Source organism: Aptenodytes patagonicus, chromosome 1 (assembly GCF_965638725.1).
Source record: "Aptenodytes patagonicus chromosome 1, bAptPat1.pri.cur, whole genome shotgun sequence".
Classification (NCBI taxonomy): domain Eukaryota; kingdom Metazoa; phylum Chordata; class Aves; order Sphenisciformes; family Spheniscidae; genus Aptenodytes; species Aptenodytes patagonicus.
The window spans coordinates 154,839,594-154,860,684 of record NC_134949.1 but is presented as its reverse complement, the minus strand read 5'-3'; the positions used below and the strand labels follow the sequence as shown (position 1 = coordinate 154,860,684).

At 42.1% G+C, this 21,091-nt stretch overlaps 1 protein-coding gene across 8 annotated transcripts in view; it reads right to left on the bottom strand.

Annotated features, from left to right (window-relative positions):
• Positions 1–21,091, bottom strand: part of MAP4K4 (mitogen-activated protein kinase kinase kinase kinase 4) — a 163,189-nt gene that overhangs the window by 28,542 nt on the left and 113,556 nt on the right. For 3 of the 8 annotated variants that reach the window (XM_076359720.1, XM_076359713.1, XM_076359744.1), the window contains exons 9-17: positions 20,484–20,562; positions 18,336–18,511; positions 17,579–17,651; positions 16,898–17,108; positions 9,504–9,665; positions 7,298–7,384; positions 6,404–6,625; positions 2,860–3,021; positions 597–827 (exon numbers count right to left, since the gene is read on the bottom strand). In XM_076359720.1, the coding sequence (XP_076215835.1) occupies positions 597–827; positions 2,860–3,021; positions 6,404–6,625; positions 7,298–7,384; positions 9,504–9,665; positions 16,898–17,108; positions 17,579–17,651; positions 18,336–18,511; positions 20,484–20,562 (1,403 nt within the window). The remainder of the gene's footprint in view (positions 1–596; positions 828–2,859; positions 3,022–6,403; positions 6,626–7,297; positions 7,385–9,503; positions 9,666–16,897; positions 17,109–17,578; positions 17,652–18,335; positions 18,512–20,483; positions 20,563–21,091) is intronic. The other 5 variants (XM_076359737.1, XM_076359772.1, XM_076359752.1 and 2 more) reach the window with 3 other exon arrangements.

Below are 21,091 nucleotides of genomic sequence, written 5' to 3'. Positions count from 1 at the left end.
AAGCAATTTGCTGAAACAGCATGAGAATTAGGAGAATAAGCTCAGGGGAACCAAACAAATGCTCGGGAATGGATCAGCAGAAGGCAAAGCCTGGTGGGGGAGCAAGAATATACTCAGAAGAAGCAAATCCCAGTGGATGGGAGTGGGGGGGTGGGAGGGGGAGAGGAGGAGGAAGTATATTGAATGTTTCCTTTTTGTTCAGTTCCATCTCAATTTTAAATATGTGTATGATTCATAGTTTGGGTTGCTAACAGATGAAGAGGAAAATTAACTCTGAGCAATAACCTCAGGGATATTTTAAATTCTTTCCTGAATATGGTAATGATTTGTTAACTTTGCATAATAAATTGTCCCTCTGAAATAGCTGCATTCTATAAATAATTGCCAATTTTCTATGAAGCTTCAATATTGTACTTAAGGTTGCTTATCATTAACCCATTGACTGAACACCTACATCATGATCTGCCTTCTAAAATACTGTTACCAATGCTGGCACAAAGGCACGGTCTTCCCAGTGCCCAGGGTATCACATCCTTAAAAAAATAATAATTAATAATTAAAAAAAAATAGCACACATCTGTCTTTCTACTCCTTACCCTTGGAGGCACCTCGTCACTGTCTGATCTAGCCCAAGCCTTTTGGGTGGGGTCGGGTACCTCCGACTTAGAGTCAGAACTCTGACTTAGCACTTCACTGCGTGAAGGTGGATATGGGTCCTGGGAACGAAGATGGTGATGAGCAAATTTGGGAGAAGGGTCACTGAAGGAATGGGATCGCGAGACAGGGGAAACATTGTTCTTGAGAGATGCCAGATGGGACCACTGTACCTTACAAGAAAACAAAACATAAAACATTCAATGCGCTCAGTATAACTGGCTTTCCAATTAACACAGAATAAAGGCAGGTGGGGTGGGCAGAGACAAATTGGTTATGGCATTAGGTAAGCGTGGGGTGGAATCAATGCACTTAAAAGCAAGGCAAGCGCCCAAAGAACATAACAGACTAAAAATACAGCACATATGCATTTTTTGTGAGATACGCTCTCCACATACACATACACTGGTGCCCAGAAGAAAAGGGGACCCAGTATCTGCACCGTGAGCCTGAGTCCAAAGGCCACTCAAGACAGAAGTCGCCTTCCGTTCCCCAGTCTTCAGTGGGCTTTGGTCAGGTCTCATGGCAGCACTGGTGAGTTGGGAAATTTGAAGCAAATATCCAATTGAAGAAATGTACAAAATTAAAGAATGCTGTAAAATGTGCAAACTGACAGACGTTTACGTTACCGAATAAATTTAGGAACTAGATACAGTTCCAAACTTTTGGAGAAGGACCATAACACAAGAGCCTTTATTCCTTCACAGTCATTGCAATATATATAAAAAACCCATAATATATATTGTATATAGTATACATATGTACAATGCATATTATACTTACACCATATATGTACCATATACTGTACATATATACATATTTATACACAAACTAAGCACACACGTACACACACACATATTCAATTACACATACTAAGAAGGCACAACAGTGACTCCAGGGTTAAAACTCCCTTGGGATTTCCATTGAAATCCATATTGACCCTTCAGCCTACTCCCTCCTTGTGCATAAACCTGCTTTTCAGCGTTAATTTCTGAAACTAAGGAGGAGGAAAGGTCATAACTGAGCAACACACTTTTTTCACACCTAATAATTAAGCAAAACTTTGCTTTCAACCCCAGTTTCAGTAGGCTGGTTGTATTTGTTTTTATATGATTATTATTTCCTCAAATTTAACACACACATCTGTTGAAGAGCCTGATTATCCTTAATATGAGTGGAAGACCCAGACTTTAAAAGTAACTGGCACGTAGAGCATGAAGATACAAGTCCAATATTTTGAAATAGTCATAGAGGTTTGAATAAAAGCCAGGAATTAATGAGTAAGAGATGAAGTTCTGTCCTGATTTCTCCCACTCTCCCGTCTGTTCAAATTCTCCTGTTGCCCAAAAGAGTTGCAATACCTAGTCACAATCAGGGACGGTTTTGGCTTGCACTGTCATCAACAGACTTAATTAGGGAGAAGAAAATTCTGCATGGAAACAGAGAAACCGAATGCAGAACTATACTGTTTAATTTAGCATATCTAAATCGCTCAGAATTTATGGGGTATGTCTAAGTTTTAGACAAAGGTTACTTTTTAAATTCATGCTGTAATTTCTATGATACACAGATACCAAGATCTGGAGGTTCTTCATTAGAAAACAACAGAATGACGGCAGCCACGCAGCTCAATGGTTTCAACCTCTTTTTGATTTTCCAGGGGTGGTACAGAGCTCTATTTAGCAACTGTAAGCCTACTGACAACAAACTTGCTTTTCTTAGTCATGTTTTGTAAATCTCTTTGAAGCAGTGCTCATACTATTAGAAACCACTTGTTTAGTTAACTTTTTTCCACAAGAATTTAAAAAACCAAGCAAGGTCACTTCTTTTCTGAGCATCCTTTTTGGTAGTAAGTATCTTGCACAGATCAAATTCTGAATTATAAAAAAGTGTACTGCAACTGTCACCAGTGTTTAGGCCACCATTCCACTGTTGCACAGATAATAACAATGCAACAGTTCTAAGCTAGCTCTGATATTAAAAAAAAAAAAAAAACAACCACCCAACACCAAAACCACAAATCCATCAGTTTATCAATAAAATAAGCAAAAATAGACAAAGAGCAAATCTACTGCATAAGCTGCTTTGTGTAACAGTGCTACCCGTTACATAAGACTTTCTAAGTGCCAAGATCTGCAAATTTGAAGGAAATGTTGAGATTTCTGAATTTCCTCCAGGCTCACCAAGATTTTCTTGGGCACTTACCTGGGGCTCCATCGGCCTCTGCAGGGCAGGCTGAGCAGGTTCTGAGTTTCCATTGGAAAAGGACTCTGATCTTGAAGGCACTGGTGGCTCCAACACTTTGCCCATCTGCTTAGACTGTGCTTCAGGGGAGCCCTGATTAGTTTTTCTAAATCTCTCCTCCACCTAAGCCAAAATAAATGGAGGTTAAGCCTGGAGTCAATAAAACCAATTACAGTAGAAATATGAAGGTGAGTACCATCTTTCCTTTACCATAACGAAACCAAATAGATTTGGGGCTTGGCAGAATTTTTTCCCTACAGCTTTCACCAGCACTGTAAAACACAGAGTGAACTACACCAAAGTGGCAAGTATGCCAGAATGGAAAATCCATCCTAGGAAGAGAGAATACAGCAGGCAGTAATATGCGAAGTGATATGATGAAAGACCATTATGGGGCTTCTTTCTGCCTAGACTAGTTACTACCCATCAGTATTTTCCTCACAGACAATAAAAAGGATATATGAAAACAGAAACAACGTCATAATATAGAAGTACATTTCCCATTGCTATCCCTTACCGTAGTTACCCACCTTACTCAACCAATGTTATTTGATTATCTGCTTTCCTGTGCTTGTCTCTTTGGCAATGCAAGAAGAGATAGGATATGCTTCCCTACCCGGTAGTACTGGAGGCTGTTCAGCTTTAGGTACAAAACTGTAGGACTGGTCATCCTCTCTTTTATCAGATAGTCCCAACATGACCTCACATGCTACAGAGAACAGCTCCAGCAGCTTGTTTCTGGTTCTCAGGGAGGAGCAGAAGTGATCATACACTAACCTCGAGAGCTTGTCGAGGGGAAGACTAAGTCAGAAAGTGCTCAGTCCTCAAAAGAACATCAAGCGAGGTCCCCATGCAGAAATGTCACCTCTTCCAAGGCCGCAGCATTGCGAACGAAGTGAGAGGTATGAAAGGTAAGAGATGGAGGGAGGCTCCAGGCAGCAAGGAAATATCCTCCCATTTCCTAAGATGGTTTTTGTTGCTGGAATCAGGGCAGCGCGTGCGTTTCTGCCAGGGGACCTGCCACTGAGGAACGCTAAACTCCCAGCACTTTATCAAAGCATCAAAGAAACATCAAACTGGCAGCTTGGGCTGATTTCATTTGTTGAGATTCTGCTCACAAGATTTGCTTTAACACTTGTGCCTGAAGCACAAAACCAGTATTGGGGTGGTTTCCTAATTGTTCCCTAGCAGTGATGGTCTGGAGAGACTGGCTGTTCACATACCCATGTCAGAAGACAGAGGCAAGTCTCCAGGACTGCTTAGCTGGGCTGCTTTACAAACCCAACCTGCCTCTGCTTTCCAAAATTTGAGGACAGTAACAGTTTGCCTATGGGAACAAGCAGACAAGCTTCTGCCAGGTCTACATAAAATACACCATGTCTTGGGAAATACAACAATAATGGAGGCAAGCATCTTCACCATACAATCATTTTCACTGCTGTGTTCAACTTCACAGAGCCATCCTTCAAAGTTTAAAAAACAGGCTAGACTCCTTGTTACGAATAGAACAAGGAAAAGCCCCAAGTCTTTCTGTCTGAAGGAACAGGCTTTCATGTCTCTAGCTGCAGATGATAGGAGGTTTCCTCCACAAAGCACATAAACTGCATGAGCCACATGTCCTTAAAACCAGGCAAGAGGTGGGAAGGAGACAGCCAGTGCACCCCTGGATAGAAACAGGCCCTGTTCCGGTCATCTGAGTGTCTGGACCAGAAAACAGTATTAAAGCCTCATTTCTTGTGCTAATCTCCCCCTGTTTCCCAGAGCCAATCTTAGAAGTCCTTTTCCTTATATTCTCATTGCCACTGGAATGGAGAAGAAAACCCTAATCCCCATTAGACTTTGCCAGAACAGGAAAGTTAGCCCACTTTGGCTTATCATCCTGATGGTCAGCATCTCCGTAGATGGAGACTTTCTCTGGAGAGCAGTATACCTGAAAGTATGAGGCAGAGAATACTTGCTCTCCAACTCCAATGTCAAGAAAGACATAAGAGTTAATGCCTGCTTTTAAGATTAACTGATGTTGCTCCCACTGCCAGGCACTGAGATACCATGGCTGTACTTCAACCACATGTACACAGCAATCTCTGGGAAGATCTGACTACTAACACAATTTTTCTCTGCCTTCACTTTACTCCTTCTAGCTAGAGCAATCACAAAAGAAAAAGACCGCAACAGAAAAACAGCTGAGTCAGTGGTTCTGCTAAAGGATGTAACACTTTGAATCTTCAGGAGTTTCTCTCCTTTTCAACTCTGAAAGGAAAACGGGAGATGAGGAACAGAGACGGTTCTGCATCCCTTCCAAAGCTAGCCTTCAGGTTGGACAGGAATGCTGGACTAGCACTGTGCTTTCACTGAGGCTGGCCAGGAACAAGGACAGGAGGGCTGGTTCCATGCCTGCACCACCACATACCGGACAAGTCTGAACTTCTTGCAGGAGAGAGAGACATACCAGACACATCAATCACCAAGAGGAATGGATGAGATAGCCCAAACATGGTTTATGAAGAACTTGGACAACAGCATCTACAAGAAAATGAGTTTGTGCTCACCAAGCCCAAACAGCAATACTTCAAAGGCAACGAAGCACCACTGGATGAAGGTGGACCAAAAGCTATTTTATCATGTTCAAGAGCCCCAAGGATTTTTTTGTTCTTGTTCCAAAATGTATTTACCTAGTTTCCACATGCTGGTGATGAAGGCCATTAAGAGCGTTGACCACTATTGCCCAGTCTAGTGGTTTGTGGGCAGTATGGTGCTCAAAGGAAACATAAGAATAAGACCGCTGAAAGAGAGCCAAGTATGCATCAGAGGCAATTACTTGCTTAGCAGTGTTACCCATGGACCAGTGAAGACAGGGGACCACTCACTGAAACAAACAGCACTCTGATGATTTCAGATCGACTTGTGAGTGCCCAAAGTCCAAGAAGGCAGCACCACAGAGTTTCATAAGAGCAGGACGTGATCTCAGAAGAGAATACTTAACACTTCAAAAATGAAACTAATTAAATTCAGGTTTGTGTTCATGAAAAGGATATTTCCAAGAGCATGGGCTAAAGCACCAAATGTGTAAACAGGTGCTGTGTGCAAGCATCCCTCATAGGTTCGTGCTTTCCAATCGCCTCCCAGTTTCCAATCGCCAGCACTTGCCACAGACACAGATCACCAACTGCACCAATGCTTCCTATGAAATCATGTCTGATGAAGTGCAGATGAGATTAACTTCCTCATGTGATGCTTCCAAAACCGGGTCCCCTTAGTCTGCAGCCTTCCAGAATTTCTTTCCACCCTTTATATGTCAAAACTCTGAACTCCAGTGATTGCAGCAGAAGTACTCTGAAGTATCCCTCGGGTTTGGAAACCAGTGGCCAACTTTTTAAAATATCTTGCCCCTTATGAGTGACGCTTTGGCCTCCGACCGTACTATAGCAGAATCACAGTCACAATGATGCTAACAGGCAGGGGCAGAAGAGCAGGTAGCAGATTCCTGCCCACAAGCAGGACTTACCTCCCGCGCTCTTTCAGCAGGCTCATAGTGGGATTTTGGCTCAGGGGTATGATAGCTTTGTTTATTTCTTTCTTGCTGCTGCTGCTGTTGCTGCTGCTGTTGCTGCTGCTGCTGCCGCCTGTGATCATGCTGCAGTGACAGGAGGTAGGCTTGCTCCTGCTGCAACTGGCGCTGGAGTCGCTCCGCCTGTCGGTGTTCCTCCATCTCTCGCCATCTGTATTCCTTTGAGAGAACGTGTGAGTAATTCAAGACATGACACTGACTGTATGGTCGACGTGTCCCTATCCATCCCGTTAAAAATGCACCTTTCTGGTTGTTGTTGCCTTTGTTTGTTTGTTTTGTTTTGTTTATTTCATTTTTAAAGCGTAACCAAGAGCTAAGTTAGACCAATATGGCATGTGTCTCGTGTTGGGAAAGCTGAGAATGTACTGCTAAGCTTGACATGATTGGAGAGTTATGTCAAAACTGATTTTTATTAAAGGAAAAAAAAGAGTTATTTATACTAAATCCAGTATAAAGTTCATAAAACAATGATTTAGACCAACACTAGGCCATTGTATCCCGGGGTGGATTTACATATCATGTGTGCTTTTGATCTGCAACATAAGCACTCTAGTTCGTCACTGAATGCCAAGGTCTGTTCAGAAACTCGACCACCACACCAGAACTGTTCCACTTTAACATAAAGCCTCCTCTTACTGCCCAGAAAGCAGTGTGACCATACAGCACTTCTCATATGTGCCTGTCAGCCCACGACGCTAGCATAAATGGCCTTTTAATCAAGCTCCTTTGTTGTCATACTGTCAGTGCAGCTGTGCCCGACTGAGGGAAGCCTAGGACTGGCCGGATAAATGGATCCTATAGCTACTGAACAAAACAGATACAGTGCTTTACCAGTAACATGGCCTGCTCCTGGAGCAGCTGCTGCTGTAGAATTTCCAAGTGCCGCTGCTCCTCTTCTAGCTGTCGCCTGATATACTCCTGTCACATAGAAATTACCCAGCAATAAATTTATTCAAAAGGAATGCATCAGAACCCCCTGGGTGGAACACCACACGCTACTTCCCCAGTTCAGCTTTAACGAGAAACGCACTTCAGGATGGATTAGTGCCTGCAGAACAATTTAGGAAGCCCTGCCTCCTGAGCATCAGATTTTGGCCCCTTCCATTCTGAAATTTGGACTCCTGCAAATGTTGCCGGCGTGGGCCAGAGCTCGTTTATGTATTTTGGAAGTGGTTTCAAGAAGCAGCAAAATGCACTTGAAGGTTTTGGAAAGTTAAAACACAGCAAGTCTGACTCAACACAGCCAACACAAAGTCACATGCAAGTTGTATTAAACATTAGTTTGTTGCACTGGTGCAATGAACTGTTAGCAACAGCTAGAGCCAGGCTTAGTGTAGGCAGACCTGGAGCAAGCTCCCCCAGAGGGGCTCTGCCAAGTGCAGCTGGGACCTGCCCTGCCGTCTCCCCTGCCGCCCTCACCAGAAGCTTCTCCTGAGCAGACGCTGCCAGCCTTGCTGAATTATGCGATGGTTATGACACAAACAAACATCCACCAGGAAACAGATATTAGACCAAACTCGCTTGCTTTTGCGATCTAGCCATCTCTTCACCCGCAGCCTCAACAGGTCGAGAGGTTTACCCGCTGCTTCACCTGACCCCCTAGAAGAACTCAAAACTCTGAAGCACCAAACCCAAGCTGGTAACATCCTATCATGCAATTAATGGAAGTATGTAACATGTGCATGCGCACACACACAAGCACACGCACACACGCACACATTTACAGTGTATGCATAAAGAAATTAATGGATCAGTGATACAGTGATGGGAGCTATAGAAAGTCTCGTGACAGACTGATGAGATACACTATACTGTTGTTACGCACATTGGCTGAGCCATAGTTTGGGTTAACAAAAATTCTAAGAGGGGGCATGTGTTTTCTTCCAAAAAAAAAAAAAAAATCAGAGTGGTTCAGCTTGGCCACATCAATTAACCATTTGTCATTATTGGCACTGTGCGTAATTAGCATTTCAACAGTTTAAAAAGCAGCTGGGGGAATACCCGGTGTCTGCCCAAAAGCAAATTGCTGTGCTGTAGTTAGAGATGTTCCATATATTTATTCCCATTGGTTAGTCTTCTCTCCTTTTGACTCAAAAATCTTTGAAATATATACAAACACAACAAAATTCCCCAGTAACACGATCATCAATGATCTCAAATACAGTGACTTTACGTAAGAAAAAATTAAAGTATATCAGGCCAAAACCAGCATTCCTGAGGTTAATGGGAAATATACAATCAGCCTCTAGGACAGTAGTTTTGGCCCTTTATTTGGGATCAGTATTTTGCAGTACATGCACAGTAATTATTACCCTGATTATCACCCTGATTAAAGTTTTTAAAGAATTTTAAAACATGCAGATTTCATGCATAAATACGGCAGCTGAATTTCACAGTTTAAAAGGTTTCTCACCTGTACTTTCAATGTATTAAGGGCACACTGACACAACTTAAGATATACTTGCTGCCTGAACTGGCATACATTATTAGAGCTGATTTTAAATAGACAAAGTGAGACAGAGAGATTGCATATTTAAGTTTTAGGAAGGAAAACCCTCTGCAGCTCAAAGGTTCCACCTCAAATTCAGGATATTCAAAGTTTATGATGAGTGTCTGACCAATTCTGGGTGCCAGAAGCTGGCAACGCAACAGAGCTGCCCTTCTCTGGAAGGCCTTCTGAACAAGGGCATGTCCTGCAAGAACCACTAATCCAGCAAGACAAGCCTAGAAACAATTTTCAGCCCCAGTGATGATTTTGCCAATTCTGATGGATTTTAGTCAAGCCCAGGGGCACCAGCTGAATTTAGAATGAGTACCGCAACAAGACTTCTTTTTCTGAGGGAATATTGAGGCTGCCAGAATTTTCCATAAAGCCCTACGATCTATGTTAGTGCGTTTGCTGTCAGAGACAACAAAGATGAAAGGGTCAGCGTTAGGTTTGCCTCTAAGCTGCTTTAGGCTTACTAATTTTTAAAAAATTAAATTAGAATTTAGAAGAAACAAACCTATTGCGCATATATCTGTATCATGGACTCACCTGCTCCCTTTCTACCCTCCTCTTTTCCTCCTCCGCTCTTCTTCTCTCTTCCTCTTCTTTACGCCTCCTCTCCATTTCTTCCAGACGTCTCTTTTCTTCCTGTTCTCTCCGCCTTTGCTCACGCTCTTGTTGCCTTCGAGCTTCCCGTTCTCTTCTTTGTTGCTACAAAAATGGAAAAGAAACCACAAAGTTTTACTTTCGTTGTTATCAAAGAAAGAGGTGGGGTTGTTTTCTACTGTGAAGAGAGGGATTTACCAGGACTGGCAAGCTCTGCCACTGAGTGACAAAACTTTTTATGCAAGTGTTCCACCAGGAAACTAACTCATACCCAGCAGAAAACTATCCCTAAAAGCAGCCTCACTTATTCTCTCTGGTTTCTTCACGCACACACACAACGTCACGTACCATATTCCTGACAACCGAGGTGTGGAAGCTCACTGCTGCTCTTCAAGAGAGGCTCACACTGAAATCTCAATCTTTGAACAACTGTTGAACTCAAATCTTAACCAGAGTGACAATTTTCTTGACTTCAACACATTATCTAAATGTTGCCAAAAGGGAATTATCAGCCCCACTGCGTCAGCTAAAACTCAAATGACAACTATCTGAGCTTTCAGTAAGCAGCTTCTCTCTTAACACAATTCATTCTGCTAAGAACTTGGTAGTGTTGGCCCAACAACCAAGCTTGATTTAATGCACTGCCCAGAACTTTGCCTAAGAGAGAAGGAAGGCTGACCAACAGCACCTCAGCCCCTCCCAGAACATCAAAAGCACCTATATGTAAAAGAGGAAAAACAGCTGAGCTAAGCTTTCACACTTACACTGATAAGCTTTCACACATGACCCAAATACAAACTGGTGCTGATACGTCTGCTCAAGTCTGAAAAGAACCTGGAAAACAGCTCTAGAAAGCATGAACTGACTCATTTATGCCTATAGAGCACCACATATGACTTCAGAGGAGACATTTTAAATGCCCATACAGTCGTGACCAACTCTTCCTGCACTTCTACAGAAGCATCCAGTTACTCCACCTACCTTGAAATCCCAAGCAGCCTCCCACAACTGCCTAAGTGTCAAAAGACCCAGCTGTCTCCTGTTCAACCATCAACCGGGAATATCTCTACAACATTTACTTCCATTATAGATTTCTATAATATGCTAAAAAATTACAGAAGAAATTTAAACCAAAAAAAGCACACTCAAATTTAATCCCAAGAACAAATGAAAACCTACATTGGTTATTCCTTTTCACATTTAGGTTAAGGTTAATATTATGACCAATTTCTGTTGAAGCAAAGCCGCCACAGATTTGCCAGTCTTAAGGCACTCCAAGTAGTCTTGCAAGAGCACTCAGACTAAGCTTTTATTTGGGTTCACAAATCCAGTTACTGGTGTGCGTTTCATAGTTGTGCTCAACTGAACAAGCAAAGGCCAATCTATGCTCCCTGTGTTACTTCACGGGATGAGCTTTCTCTGCTCGGCACATGACCCTGCATGACTATGAAGTAATTGAAAGCACAACAGCCTTTTCCATCTTCTGGAATCGATACAGACATGACAGTGGAGAAGAAACACTGGGGAAAAAAGGAGATGATTAAGAATTAGTAGTACTTAAATAAAACAGGCTGCTTTCTGATCCTCTCTAACTAGCTGCAGTTTTGGGAAAGATGCAACTTTCTCGAAGACCACTGTTCAAATACACCCACTCTGTAACTATGATGTCTTCCTTCCTGGCCCATAGCATCATCCTGGGTTCACTACCGCCTTCCTGTGCCAGAAGACATAAGGTCTTTTCTCCCCACACATTTTCTGTATCTTCTCAGAAACACAGCTTCCTTGCTCTTGCATCTCCTAACTAAATGCATCCACCAGCCTTTTCTCCCTTGCTTAAGGAAGGTCTCTTCAATGAATGTAGATACAAAAATAGCAAAAGTGCTGCAAGACAGCAGCTATGGCACACGGTGCATTTCATAGGTTTCACTGCTTGCCCTCCTTCATTTTTTAAGCACTGTAAAAGGATTAAGTAGGCACTTTTATTTCTGAATATACGCATCTGTGTCAAACAATTTCTATATTTAAGTCAATATATTCAGGTGCCTCTTGGCTAATCAAGTCTGACAGGCTCTTTGTTTAAGAAAACTAAGATGTGAAGTACAATAATTCTGTTGCCCTGAGGATGCAAGAGACAGCACACTGCTGACTGGTTAATATGCACATTTATCAACTCAAACACTTCTTAAAACATATGAAGCCTGTCTGCCTAACAATATTGTGTTGACATTGTTAAGTAGATATATTGCAGATCTTGGGATGGCATCATTCTCACTACAAGGAAGATGGGCAGAGCTTAGGTCTTTCGGATGAAACAAATTCATCGCTTCTTGAATCAATGTAGAAGTATTCAGCAATACTTACAAATAACAGAACTTAATCTGAGAAAAATAAGTTACAAATTGACTAAGAGAGCTGATTTTCCATGGCATCACGAAATAAACAAAATCGGCTGTTAAAAGACAGCCAGATTGCTAGCTCAGCACTGATAGTAGATATTTATTACCCAGCAAAAGAAGGGGGGGAAAAAAAAAAAAAGGATTCTCTGCCACCAGTGTGCATTTAAGTCAAATCTCCAAAGCACAAATGTGCTATTGTCTATGTGCCAAAGTACACAGAGAGATGGGGTTTCTCGGCATTGCTTCCGCCTTCCCGTCAGACACCGCCTCAGCGCCTCGCTAGGCGGGTGGGAAGGGAGGCACCCAGCACAGCAAGAGCCGGCAGAAACACCTCGCATGATCCACTTATTCCCAGCCCTAGCTGTAAGAGAAAGGTTTCACTTCCTTTGCACGTGGCCTTTGAAACCTCAGCATCGAACTACTGGCCGCTAACAAAGTAGAATCTACTTTTAACAAATCCAGGGAAAGGAAACCTACAGTGACAAGCATCTCTCGGGTCCTAGTCTACAACTTGTCAAAGCAATGGCAAAGCTAGTTGGCGGCAAGTCGTCGTTGACCCAAGTTGGCTTCAGAAGCAGCCCTTTAGCTGACTTCCTACCATCTTTCTGTCGGCACAAGGTCACCTTCCTGACTGCCTCTAGCAACTCTTCCATGAGGATACACTAAAGCCCTGGTCACCGTGTTCTGTTTCTAAAACTTCAACTTCTGAATTTAATAAGTGTGACTGTTAGATATTATAATTCTTACAACACATGACAAAAAATGTCTGATGTAAAACACTGTTCCTGTACATGCCCCTTAGATAGCAGATATAGATCTGGATACCCTGAAATTAATGATGCATATCCAGATCTTCTTTAGTTGGATATGGTATTACCAACTTCCTTGCACATGTCAGATGAACAGCTTATTTTCAAGGAGCTAACTGTTAACCAGAAGGTAAGGGCAGGAACTCTTCAAAGAAATTTCAGAGATGCCAAAACAGAATTTTGACAGAGCCCATACTGCCTCAAATTTCTGCATTTCACAAAATTGGCATTTACTATGCCAACAACAAAAAAAACCATACAGAATATACAGTGTCAATACTCTGGCTCCTTGTCCGGTTTTAGGGTGCATTAATGATGATCTCATAATGGTACCCAACATCTCCAAACTGGAAGACCATGCAGTAGAGCATGATTTACCAGGAGGGGGCAATGGAACTACACATGCAGTTGGTGTACACCAACGAATTCAGGACCTCCTTCATACAGTGAAATGCTGAAGACAAATAGAGATCCTCTAATTTTATATTAATAAAATATTATTACTCTGTCTTATATCCAGATGAAGGTTGATAAATACATATATTAATAATTTCTTTCACTAAGAATTAGGTAGCCTGATATCAGCTTGGGAAGAGGATTGGAAAGATTAATAAAGAGACTTTTGCTTTGCCCACACTAGAGATAAAGCAGAAGTAGAACTTCTTACTCGGTACCAATCCAAACTGCAAGCAATTCAAATTAAGTAGATATGAATAATCTCCCCTTCTGTAAAAGAAACAAAGCCCTGGCAAAAATCGCCTGCAGGCACACCTACATTAGCATCTTGGTTCAGATCAGGAGTGCTCTTTTGAAGTGAATCATCCAATCGTCTCCACTTACCAGGTTTTGTTTCATATTTTGAAGATGTCTTGGAGTGCCAACCACTCCTTTTGGATGAAATTAAAAAGGCAGATGCACTCCAACCACAGGCACGCAGTCTAGACCTCAGCTAATCCAAAGGAACGCCTCCTGTCTTCAAACACATGGAGTGAAGTCTTTGGGTCCTCAGCACTTTAATTATTGTGCTCCACAAATCTGTTTCTACTGGACTATACTACTTGCCAATGGAGCTACAACCTACCACTTCAAAACCATCCATCTTAGGTTCTCATAACCAGGGACAGAGACATCATTTAATGAAGTTATCCTGAACTGTGGAGGTCCACACAGAATGGGATTCCACCACGGCTAATTCTGAATTTCCCAAACCAGACTCAGTTCTGCAAAGTACAGATTCAAATGCCTTTCCATACCCATCACACTGAGCACTGGTGTCTCCACGTTGCTGAACAGAAACATAGACCCATGTTAGAACAGCCTGTCACAGCTCAGATTTCTTGTTTTAACCATCTCAACATTTATATGACATACAGCTGATATTTATGCAACTAATCGTTATATGATTTTTAAAGGCGTGGGTGGGGGAGGACAAGCAATCCCCTTCCCAAAATGTTTCAGGTAATTTTATGCACTTTGACCACGTATCATTTCCACCTCCTAAGTAATACACAAATTATAAGGTTCCTGCAACAACAAGTTTTAGAAGTCACCTATATGCCTTTTAAAAAGTAATCTTCTCTCTAATACTGCTAAGAATTACAGTTTTTGGCAGATGTCCTAAACACCGTTCCTGTTGCAGTCTCGGTCAAAACTGTCTAGGCTCTGTGCCAGCATTGTAAGAACAAGCCCTCAATTTTAATTTAGGAAGCTGGGGGGGGAGAAGGGGGGAAAGTATAAGCAACTTGTCCAGGGAGACTATCTAATGCATAAAATTCTTCCCAAAGAACGTCAAACAAGTATACCCAAACACACACTTACTCTACACAAGGAAAAATTACAAGAAAGCAAGGCTTGGTAAAAATGTCAACAAACTGATGGAAGCCCAGAGATTCTATGACACTAATCTTAACTCACATTACCAAGTTTTTCATTGTTTACTGGCTTCATGAAAACAGGGGGGTGAGTTAAGGACAAAGTGACCACATTTCAATATTTTGGCCTTCAATTGTGTCACAACACTGATGTTTATCTAAATATGTGTCTACCACCCTTCCCCCATCTTAAAGAGCTTGTTTTGGCTGTTGTTTTGTTAAGAATCACTTGGGATCATGCATTTTTCCAACACAAGATCCAACAAACTAAGTGGGTTTTTTTGAAAACTCAGTGTGAGCCTTTTTTTAAATTCACTTTAAGGACAATATGCCCACCCCACCACGTGCAAAAGGAAACCTTTATAGCTCATCATTCATACTATGTTTCTAAGGGAACCAGACTGAGGTTATAGACTCAATAAAAGGTAAAGGCTTTTCTCTTACAAACTTTACATGGTTTACTGTGTAACCTTACTCAGTAATATCATCAACCTACACTACATGCCATCTTGTGGTTGCTGAAGTTGTTAATTCTGTTTTGTGTTTTAAAAAGCAGGACTGATTAAACATAACTTTCAGGTAACTGCCTTTTCTTTTTAATTGCTCATTAAATTATGATCTCTGCAACATCCCCAAAAAGTTCAACCCTGTGCAGCAAAGAGGTGCATTGCTTTGTTTCCATTACTAGCAGCAGCATCTCCTTTATTTTAAAAAGAAATTCCAGATTTTAAGGGTTGCATTGATTACTAAAGTTAAATGACCTAGATAATTTAATCGCAATCCCCTTCCTTGCCAAAAAAGTACCGCCTGCAGAACCTTGGAGATTAAAGAGGCATTTAAAAGAACTAATTGATCCCCATACTAAGCAAAATTCTAGAGGCTAAACGGTATCTCAACTTTTGCCCACCTTTAACAATATCAATAAAATATTTTATTTTTGTATTTTCCTAGCCTCTTTTTATTATCTGCTCCCCCCACAAAATCGCTACAGAGCCAGAGTCTAAAAACAGTTGGAAGAGGTACGATGTTTATCTTGGCAATCTCAGAAGGGTGGGGAAGAAACAGAAGAAAAATTGAGTTTATATGCCTCCCCCTTGTACCTCCTCCTGGCTTCATGTGTGGCTAAGTCTTTGCTACCAATCCGTCCTTATAGTAGCAATAAACTCACTTGCACATTGAAAAGAGGGATAAGGAGCATAATGTGACCCAGAAAGCTATTTGGAATTTTGCATTATTTGTTATGTAAACACATTGCGGGATGCAAATCAACATTTGGTCCTGGTTGCGTCCTCCTTAAACATTACCAGGATTTGGAAAACCAGACTGGGTGTAGTTTTTTCATCATTGCTAAGTCAACAGTTGAAACAGCGACTCAAGCAAGAGGTCATTTAAGGACGACTGGAATTTGACCCTGCACTTCCTGAGGAGCCAAAGGATTGGTTTCAGCTCTGTGTCATACCCAGCTCTGGCCTGAAGAACTGTTTTGAAATCCTCCCACCTTTGAAGCTTACACTGCATATTCCACCTACATATATATAAAGGCACACGAGATCTTAGGAGGTGAAAAGTATGACAGAACAATACTGTACATGTACATTCATCTTCTTTTATCTTTGGGTAGTGTATGCAAATTGCATACTTACCATATCACAAAAGTATGATTTACATATTTGTAATTTTTGCAGAATTATAATTTTAACACTGATTTATAAATCATATTTATAAATCTAGGTGGCTTTTAGTCATCATGCTACTATGCATGAGAGAGTAATACATTAAAAAATAGGCTTCTACCTACCATGAATGAGTGCCAAACACAGATGTTTGAGAAAGCTTTAAAGGGAAATTTGAAGCATGTCATGGCCCCAAAAGAAGTAATCTTGAGAAGAAATCCATCTGGGAATAATTAACGTCTCCCCTTCTCTACAGCTACCTAAAGTCTAGACATGTTGCCTCTTCTTTGGAACAGAGACCAAGACACAGCCTCCCCCCAGATACCTTCAAACAACCCAACTTTGGCTCCTGTTGCCTCCACAGGAGCTGCTGGATATTCAAACGCTTTGGAAGACAGCTCATATTCAAGTAGCCAGACATGGATTTAAGTGCTTTGCTCTACGTTTGCCAGTGGATTTGCACATGTCGGTTTCTTTCCTGAGATGTGCTGGGGCTACAGGGAACTCTTTTTAAATGGGCACGGGAATGGGAAACACAAGCGGAAGAGGGGCTTTTTTGCCCCCTGAGCTCCAGCCTCCTGTCTCTACCTCTTCTAGCCGCCTCCTTTGCTCCTTCTGCTGCTCGATGCGCTTCTGCCTCTCTGCCAGCAGCTGCCTCTTGTACTCCTCCTGCTCGCGGAGCTGCTGCTCCTGCAGCAGCTGCTGTCTCCGAAGGGCCTCGGACCGTTCCTTGTTTTCCTGCTGCAGTCTCAGGAAATCACGTCGGAGGGTTGATTCTCCAGGCACATTGACAATGGAACTGCAACAAGAGGAAGTTAAAGCCTCCCGTACAATAAAGCCTGATGGGCCATTAAATACCTTTTCCAAAGCAGGGGAACATTAATAAAATATAGCATGATGTTAAATTTTAATCTCGTCTCTTTTGGAGCGAAGACACTGGATGCATGTCAAACACATGCTCTCAGTGGAAGGTGTGAAATGAGGCCAAGCAAAGTAAGGACCAACTCTGACATTGTGGAGCCCCTGACCAATCATATTTGCCGTAAATCTCCCTCCATCCAGAGCTCGCTGGCTCTCAGCCATATGAGGGGGAGCTTTAAAACCTTTAGCAGTCACAGAATAGGTATTCAAACCCTTTGGGTGGTTTGTGTGGCTTGTGCGTGCACTTAATAGAGAGACAGAAATTTAGCGTGCTCCTGATTTATAGTCACAGACCCTTAGACTTATTTGGCATGGACTGCCCAGAGCCCTCCCAAAAGCAATTATTACCTTGGCTCTCCTTCTTGTTCAGGCACTTCCTCCTCTTCTTCCTCACTTCCACTATATTCATACTCTGTCTCATCTAACAGGAAAGAAACAAAGGCCTAGATAGTGCTTATCTTTAATTTTAGGACAGTGGGGAGTTGCAGTAGCGCCTTAGTGAACCGGTTCCTATCTCCTTCAGTGAGAAGATCTATCGCAGACCCTAGAACTCATTCTACATATACAAGCCCATCTTCCCACACTTGTAAAGCAGCACAGTGCTTTGCAGCAAACTTTCAGCAAATTCCCTGAATGACACCAGGTTTTATATGTAAGACAAGACACCTGGAGAACCTCAGCACCTGAATAAAGCGAACAGGCTGCCCAAGACATTTGCTTCATAGCTCTTGTGATGGGTTATTTCCTGCGAGTCTGATTTATGGCTCCATTCCAGGAATGAACCTACCACAGACCAAAAAAGGGGAAGGCATATATGCCAATATCCTCCTAAATACTATTTAATGCTTGTATGGAAAAGGCAGTGGCCCAGAAGCGAGTAAATTTAACTTATCTGAAAATAAGACACTTGAAATTGATTCTTTCTCTTTAGAGGACAGAACAAAACCTAAAAGCCTGCTGATAGTCAAAATATGAATTGAAAAATAACTTTTCAAGGGTTTCAGTTGTTCGGAACTTTTCTAGGGGTGGGGATTTAGAATGCAAAGCAGGTCAAAAATATGTATTTTTAACAAACTGCAACGCTTGATTTTTAGAAGCTGCATACCTTTCTCTCCTCTCTTCTTCCTGGTCCTGTCTATATGGTCCTTAAGCTGGATTCGGACTTGCCTTTCATTTGGTTGGTCACGTATAAAGGGATGTTTCAAGAGTTGTTCTGTAGAAGGTCGCTGCGTGTAATTCTTCACTAGACAACCTTCTATAAAGCTGAAAAACTTTTTTGACCTGAGAAAGCAGGGAGGGAAAAAAAACAAAACAAAACAAGATCACAGGTAAAACTCAGCGCAAACATTTTTTCTGTTCTTCCTCAAAGTCTAATTCCTTTCCTCAAAGAGCATCACGTCCCAGAGGATGGTACAAATGCAAGCACGCCTCCTAAACAGAGCTGAATGTGCTCCAGCTGAGCACTGGGCTGGATGGACACAATGCTGGACGGACACAGGGCAACACCAACATACCTGCAGTGCTTAGGCACAGCCTCACGGTAATGTGCCCTCTTTCACAGGCATAATTGCCCTGAAAGGCAGGATCTATTAGTGAAGGCAAGTCACGCAAACCCAGCTCTGCTACTTCTGGACCAGAGCTGGGTAGCATCCAGCTTGCTTGGAGAACAGGCAGGGCAGCTCTGGTGTGTCTCCACCTGCCCGTGCTATCTAAGGGCACGTCTGCTTCAGAACAGCCGTATCGAAAGCCGCAAGATCTGTGGCCAACATTCCCCTGACACAAGCAGCACTGTGCTGCTTTTGTACGCACCTGGGCTCACTGAGATATCTAAGATTATTTTATTTTTTACCTGAAGAGCCACACACAAAAAAATCTTCATAGAACAACAGGCAGGTGTCAAACAATGTTGTCTGTTCAACACAGGCACCTGGGGTCAAATTCTCACTGATGCAATTTAAGGGCATGAACTGAACTGAGCTCCTCCTGCACACCGCATAAAGTGACAGGGTATGGGAGTTAGCTGAGCTGGAGCACCACTTTCCTAAATTTGCACTTCATTTGAACTCTTGAAAGAGGACCTCTCCAGATAGAAGTCACCAAACAAGCCGCCTTGCAAAACGCCAATAATGGAAATACTCAAAACTGCATTTTTCATCATTTGGCCTATTTTCTCATAACCTGCCACTGAGCACACTATCAAAACAGTTGAGTCACAGCAGCACTGGCTTTGGCCAGAGTCACTTTTGGATTGCTAGGTGCTCTCAACCTGCTCCCGTGCTTGGGCAGCAAACACCTCCACTACATGGTTAAGTGTAAAAATGACAACGGTTTCCATCCATCGCTTCACTTTCCTACTGTAATCCAAGAGGCTGAATTCAAGGTAACTTCGTTGGGTTTTTTTTATTCCTCACACCTTAAGTGTTATTATTCCAAATAAAAAGGTTAATGAAAGGCCTATGCAAATACTGTATATGCATCTCTATTAGTTTAGCATGCAGAAAGCAAGTATGAGAGAGGGAGAGGGATGCCTTGACAGTACAAGTGCATAAATAAGTCAATCCAGGCAAAGACCAAGCTCTGCAAGCAAGCCAAGTTTTTATTACATTGATATTGAATAGGCAGTCAAATCACTTCATTATTTTGACAGGATCACAGCATCCTGTGATCACATTCAATCTATAAGAAACCTCTTTCTAGGGAGTATTTTTGTTTTATACGTGCCAGTTGTAACCAGTAACTGGGAGGAAATCCTCCGATACTAATGGATTCTTCTCAGCTGGCAAGAAGTGCACACTCAATTCCAATCGTTTACAATAATTATAGTAAAAGCCTTCATTAGTTTTAATAGCTCCTTTCAACTTAGCAACTAGAACACTACAGTACCGTTCTGTTTCTGTGTTATGATACATCTGAGAAAACATACTGCATATTAAGAGTGCTGCGGGAGTTTATTTTTTAAAATATGGATCCATTTGTCACCTTAATACAGATGCTGCTCTGTCAAGAAAAAAAGCTTGGTTTTTACTTTCACACAATTCGAGATAAAATTTTTCTGGGACAAACAGAGCTAAATAAACAACGCACGCTTTTTGTTTCATGCTTTGATTCAGTGGCACAGAAGATAAAAAGTGATTTTTGCAAACTTAAACTGCTTTACAGTTCTGTGGAAGCGGTAACAAAACAGCATGCGATAAGACCCAAGAAAACATCATGCTACAGAAAGGGCTACAAACAAGATATAACTAATACATACCATTTCTTGGATTTTAACCGTGGGGGAGGGTTCCTGGGTATCAGAAAGAGTGCCCTCATGGGATGCATGTCACAAAGCGCTGAAGGAAAGAAAACAAACCCGAACAGGAACATATAGATGTTGGCTTAGTTACTCTCTGTCATTACCACGGGTTCAGTTTCCCCAACCATCCCCACCATCCCGACTGCACATGCAGCAGATGCAGACAGCAACACAACTAAATGGAATTAGCCTGAAATGACAACAATTCCACAGCTCAATGTGCCAAGGGCAGCCCCAAAAAGAGAAAGAGATCGAGGCATTTATTAACCTTCAGACTCAACCACGATGGGAACATCTGTGCGCAGCCCTCCTCCAGCCCCAAGTCATATAACTTATGTTCCGGTCAATAAAATATTGGGAGAACATGATGGCATAACGGAAGAATGACATAGTTACTGTTTCAAACAAACTTCACTCCACCTGCCCTCCTCTCCCACTATGCGGGCAATTAAAGCAGGATGCCTCATTTTTTTCTCCAGACTTGGAGCTTTTCTCTGTTCCAAGGCCTTGATGGTTTTGAAGCATGGGAGGGTCTGTATCAAAAAAAGGATTCCCTGCAGAACTGA